The 5,816-nt window shown below is 45.6% G+C and overlaps 2 protein-coding genes across 2 annotated transcripts; one reads left to right on the top strand and one right to left on the bottom strand.

The window, feature by feature from the left end:
• The first annotated feature begins 600 nt into the window (after positions 1-600).
• LOC143220681 (uncharacterized) lies at positions 601-1,828 on the top strand. Its single transcript, XM_076446290.1, has 5 exons — positions 601-672; positions 748-833; positions 953-1,139; positions 1,207-1,348; positions 1,425-1,828. Exons 1-5 carry the CDS (start codon positions 601-603, stop codon positions 1,826-1,828), a joined length of 891 nt encoding a protein of 296 aa, XP_076302405.1.
• A 1,362-nt stretch (positions 1,829-3,190) lies between these two features.
• Positions 3,191-5,616, bottom strand: LOC143220685 (transmembrane protein 8B-like). The gene is made up of 5 exons (XM_076446295.1): positions 5,435-5,616; positions 5,080-5,357; positions 4,363-4,995; positions 3,434-4,286; positions 3,191-3,353 (listed from the first exon to the last, which is right to left on the bottom strand). Exons 1-5 carry the CDS (start codon positions 5,614-5,616, stop codon positions 3,191-3,193), a joined length of 2,109 nt encoding a protein of 702 aa, XP_076302410.1.
• Positions 5,617-5,816: the final 200 nt, after the last annotated feature.

Genomic DNA, 5,816 nt, shown 5'->3' with positions numbered 1-5,816 from the left:
TTAGTTTAAAATCACATTACACGCTTGTCTAATTCTGTCCTGTGCAATTATCAGTAATCTTTTCCTATCTTCTGAAAGTGAGATTAGAGTTGAAGAAGAGCCGAAGAAGATTAGAGTTGTTCGCTGTGGTAAAATTAATTAGATGCCCCTAGATATCTGCAATATAGTTGTACGCGGAAACCGTGTTTTAAGAGTATCGTATCGCAAAAGAATTTATTTTTAGCTTGTTGCAACAGGATTGAATTATTGTCACCGGATTATCTACGTGTCGCCTGTAATAACACGGTGTTTTACAAGCACTGGCTTCTCTTAAAAAGCGTAATCTTGGTGCGTTTAGGAAGAAATGGACAAATGCGTTAGCAGATCCTTATCGATCTTGCGAAAGATAAATTATTTCGGGCTGGAGAACAATACGGTGGCTCGTGATTTGTAGCGACAGTTTACCTGTTGCCTCTTCAGAAGAGACCAGCGAGTCACGGACCGTGATAGCGTCCCATGGAAATCTAACAATGAAAGCGAAACCACTGGTCCCAATTATGTCCATGGTTTGTCATGTCGTGACGATTCGGAGTAGGTGCATGACTATATATGCCAGGAACAATGTCGGTGTCCTCCAGTTCCTTCAAGACCAAACCGTACCAACAATCGGCCCGTCCTTTACGTTTCACAGAGGTACTTGCTTCTTAGTTAAAGCAGATCGAAAGAAAGCAACGTTTTAATCCATTTCCTAAACTTTTCTTTCCGCAGATGCCGAACAAGATCCGAAATCTTCTCCTCTTCCTATTTTCTTCCGTGGCTATCGCGGAAGGCAACCCGAAGTTCGACGATGGAGGGTAAGAACCTTGTCGAGAAGCGATTGGTAATCGTAAAAGGGAGGATCTCGAGGTCGATTTCGAGCGTTCCTTCTCTAAATCGTCTAAATACATGACCGAGTGAAATCAATTGCGAACAGGTTTATACCGAGTTCCATGATTTACATGGAGAAGAACGCGAAGGCCCAGGACCAGCTAGCTATGCCTTCTCAAGCTGAGCCACGCAGCGAGACGTCCACGAGACGAGGTGACGTAGACAACAACGATATCACGGATCGCAACCAGGAACCGCGATTTAGTTTCACGAATCTTGGTAGCACAGGAAGCGTAAGTGATCTTCGTAAAAGATTTATCTCGTCAAACATTCTTCGACAATCGCATAATACGAATCTAGGGGTACGGAGTGTCGACGTATGCTCCAGCGAAGATAGACTTGGGTGGCCTGTTCCTGGGAGCCATTATAGGTATAGGCTCGATCCTCATCATCCCCAAGTTGCTCTACGTCCTTTCCGGAACTTACGGCCATTACGCGAGAAGTAAGTTACTTTCTGATTTACTCTTACTATAGGAAACCCATCATTATCACGGTAGATAATAAATCTTCAATTCTAGGTGAAGAGAGCGGTTTCACCCAGATCATGACAAAAATGGACGACGTGCTGGCACGTCACGGTATCGACACGACATCCTGCATGCAACGAGCAGTGTGCACCTACTCGCAGCAGGCCTCGTCGTCTATGAAAGAAGCCAACAAGCTGGACGACGACGAGAAGGTCTCGTCGTTTGACCGAGTGATCGACACGATCACGACGAATCAAATTTTCCGCACTGCCATGCAAGGGACCGCGATACAGGAGGCTGTGGAAGCGGGAAGGGCCGGTCGGACTTGCTCCCGGATTTATCCACAGTGTGGATTTTCCATGGAGACTATGCTTTCCCTGTTATCGAACGTGATCTCCGCAGTGGCCGCGGTTAACACGGGGACCACAGCGACCACGGGAACTGGCACGTTGTAATCGTTAAAGTTCCCGATAACACGGCAGAATAGTCTCGGTTTTCCGGCAACGAAACCTTGTGGTTTCCCGGAAACGTGCGTTCTTTTAGGTAAAGTAAACGAGAGACGATGTAGGATACGTTATCGCCATATGACAAAGCGAGTTACGAATATGATTGTACTTGTACGGTTCGCTTAATCGAACCTGATCGGTTTCCCGAGGAGCAGTTTGAAGCTTAGACGCAAGCCGAGCAGCTCGGCGAATTAAAACGAATAGATTGAAACAATTTCATTTCACGTTTATTTGATCTTGTACACGTGCGAACCAAGGAAAGTGAAATTGTTCCCGTGTAATGCGACGGAGTCGTTGGTTCGCGCGGTTTAGCGTGTAACGCGACAACTTTCTTTCAACGCAGACACTTGTTCTTTACACAATCCTCGTGTAAGGCAAACAGGACCGTATAAAATTACACGGCGTAACGATTCGTTATTTCTTAGCGTGAACACACAGCGTACGTTGCGCGCCGTTCTAAACGTTCTACGACCCTCGATGCTGATACAATAATGTCTCGGAGCGTATACAAATATATAATTCTTTCATTAATGTATGAGTCGCGTGCGAGGTTTTAATTCCTAAGAGAAGTAAAACGAAGTCTCTAAAATTAACGCCGAACATCGATACCGAACGGTTCGATACTCGAATTGGAACTCAAGCCCCAAGATAATCCTCGAGAGATTTACGGTTAACAATATAGATCACTATGATACATTCGCGTTAGTAAAATGTAATCTTCGCTTTTACAGGAAAAATATTCAACTCTGTTATATTCTATGTATGTGTTTGTGTGTTCGTATTCTAGAATTTCTTTGGTCCTTAGCAAAATACTTTAAATGTCCGTTAAACAATCCGTTAAATATCCGTTGTTATCAAGCAATGTAATTTAGTTAACGTTAATAAATTGAACAAACGCAAGCAATCAAGCATAACGCCATTCGAGCGATCCTATGATCCTGAGAGAAATATATTTCAATCGGTGAGATAAAAATCTGTTCCAGGCTAATCTAGCTATGCAAATACAACCATAAACAACCTCGAAGTAATTAATACTGTCGTGAAATCCATATTGCTCTATATAACATGCATTTAACTGCTGAACAGTCATCTATTTTATAAACTTTACTCGACTTTTACAAGAATAAGATCTCTGATAATTACAATATACGTTCGATGTACCGTCATCTACGAGCACCGTCGATTGCTATGAATACTTTTTTGTACCTGTTTTTTCATTGAATTGGCAACGAGGTTTTTTTCCCTAGGTAATAACGCTTCCCGATAACTTTCACTTTGTAGAAGAAGTACGACAACATCTTTACATAACAATCATTTCATATACTGCCGCTTTGGTAGAAGGAGTATGGCCCCTATAGCGACGCACACGTGCCACAAACTGTGCACGATGTAATAATTCCTTCTCGTCTGCAGGAACGCGTAACAGACGAGGCCGAGAGAGACTAGAAGAAGACCGGCCGGAAAATAAATGCTTCTGCGAACAGAAATAAAGTTTGCTTTATGCGACACCGATATATCGATCGGCGTTTATAAATTCCTGAAGATTATAATTACCTGTAAGGACGCGACGGATAACGAACGGTGCCCCTTCTTTTGCACCTCAAGCCCCAAGACAGGCCGATCAATGCCGAGCCTGTCATAGCTGGCAGGAGGAACACCCAAAGGGCTGTACGGTCCATTTCGGCGCTCATAGCCAGGATAACGGCTCCGGTTATCTGACAAAAGGCGGTGAGCTTTGGCCCGAAAGAGGCCATCGCCACTAGCGTCACCCAAATGGACAGAAGAGCGTTGAAGAAGTCGCAGAATTGTAACACGCTCAATCTCATGATGCATATGCTGTACACATCTTCCCCGGCTTCGCAGGCATGATAGAACGTCGAGAAGAACATCACGGCAGCGTAAACTATCGCTTCCGTAAAGTATTCCCGACGCACCGCCACGTAGACGGAACCGATGAATCCCAGATTGCTGAACGTTAGCAGTAACACGCGGACAATTATGTCGCTGTTGGTGAGAACGTAGGTATCATCGGCGCAATCGAAGCCTCGATAGGCGCCGGAACAGTGACACGCGGCGAAGACGAAACCGCCGCTCATGTAGTGCATGCACTTGCCACGGGAGTTGCAGCGACCTTCGATGCACGGCAACGAAGAGATACGGCTTTCTATCCTGGTGTCACAAGGGCTCATACAGTTACAATCGTCGCAAGCGGTCCCGTTCAGACAGGTCGCGGTGCAATGGCAGTTTTCCTCCACGCAGAACGCTTTCAGACTTATGTGCCAGATTCCTGGTTCCGGGAAAGGAATGTGAATGGTGGCTGGTCCCGTGGAGTTCACATAAATGTCCGCGGCCGTCGTGTTTTCCATCCGAGTGCAACCTCCACCGGCAGTGATATTCGAGTAATAACCTGTTGAAACAGGAATAAAGCAGGAAACAGGCGTAAAGAACTGGTGTCTTTCGGTAGTTAGCTTTTGGTTGCTCACCTAATGAAATGCACGCGACTACGACGATATTCTTCTTCTCCTTGTCTTTCGCGTCGACTAGTTTCAACCCTAAAGTCAACGTTCCACCGACGTCGTACACTCTACCGATTTCGAAACTGAGGACGGACAAGGTGTCTGAGGTTAGATTGAACGCCGATGGCTTTGTACCGTTTCCTCGCAGATGCTCATAATCGAACAAAAAAAAATCCGGCAACGACTTTCTCATCAAATCTACCGACTTCACCTGACCTGGCTCATACGTGGGAGAACTGTCGACCAGTTGCAGGGACACGTTTGTCGACTCTCCGGAGAGTAATCGGAGGACAACGTAATGATACGCGTCCGAGAAGGGCTTGAAAAACACAGTGGCATTCGTAGTGTTCACTATCATCCCTGCCAACTGATCCTCCGCGGTCACGTGGACAGCGACCTCGCATTCCTCGCCGCAGGACGATTTTAACGACAAGCTGGAGTCCACAAATTCATCGGGGATTAATAACTGCATCACAGCCGAGTCCGCGCTTTCGTTCATATGCACCTCGTATTTCAATTTCGGGTCCATTGGCGAAACTATAGACGCAGACTCTAAGAGCAATTCCGCATCCAGTACGGTATCACACGATGCTCCGAGACCTGAAAATACAAGAGTACGCGTTTACCATCTGTTATTTTAAAGGGATTGTCAATTGACCGGTATTTTTTTATTTAACAATCGACCTTGCTGCGTGATCTTCCCGTTATCAGGATCGCTCCAGGATCGAAACGCAATGGCGTACCAATCGCCCGGCGAGGGTGCGCTGATTTTTATCATGTATTCATCTCCGTTACTCTTCATACTCAGAGGGTAATATCGCCGTCTTCCTTTCATCAGCTTCGCCGCGATCTTCGAGCCATCCGGCCGGACGAACGGCAGGCTACCGGACTTGAGGAACACCGAAACATTCCGAGCCGAGCATTTACCTATTCCTCCAGTCTTTTCTTCTTTTACAGTGAACCTGAAGACAGGAAATATACATAATTTAGCATACGCGCTACTCGATTCTCTCTGTATTAAACTTCATCGAGAGTTTACTTGAATCCTGCGGCGACTGTGCAATCCGGTACATTGAAATGGATTATGGAGATGTGACGATAAGCGTAATAGTCGTCGAGAACGTTGTTGGGTCGATGGGCGACCCGTTCGAGTTTGCCGCACAGACCTTGTTGTATCGCGAAGATCCATGCCAACGAAATGACTAGTACGCTGTGTCGCATATTATAGATCCTGCGATTGGCCACATAACAAGCTACTTCTTCGACTAATCGGAGAGGATATCCTGGTTCAACGATCTGTAAATAAAAAAAGAAAAAATGGGTTCCTCGAAACAAAAGTGACCTAACTTTCAATTTTTACAGATTAAGGAAAATTGAAGTTACGATTCCGCAATATCAGCCTGGAGATAAGAGGCCAGATA

The sequence above is a fragment of the Lasioglossum baleicum genome, unplaced genomic scaffold (genome assembly GCF_051020765.1).
Source record: "Lasioglossum baleicum unplaced genomic scaffold, iyLasBale1 scaffold1435, whole genome shotgun sequence".
NCBI classification, from domain to species: Eukaryota; Metazoa; Arthropoda; class Insecta; order Hymenoptera; family Halictidae; genus Lasioglossum; species Lasioglossum baleicum.
This window is presented reverse-complemented; position numbering and strand designations above follow the sequence as displayed.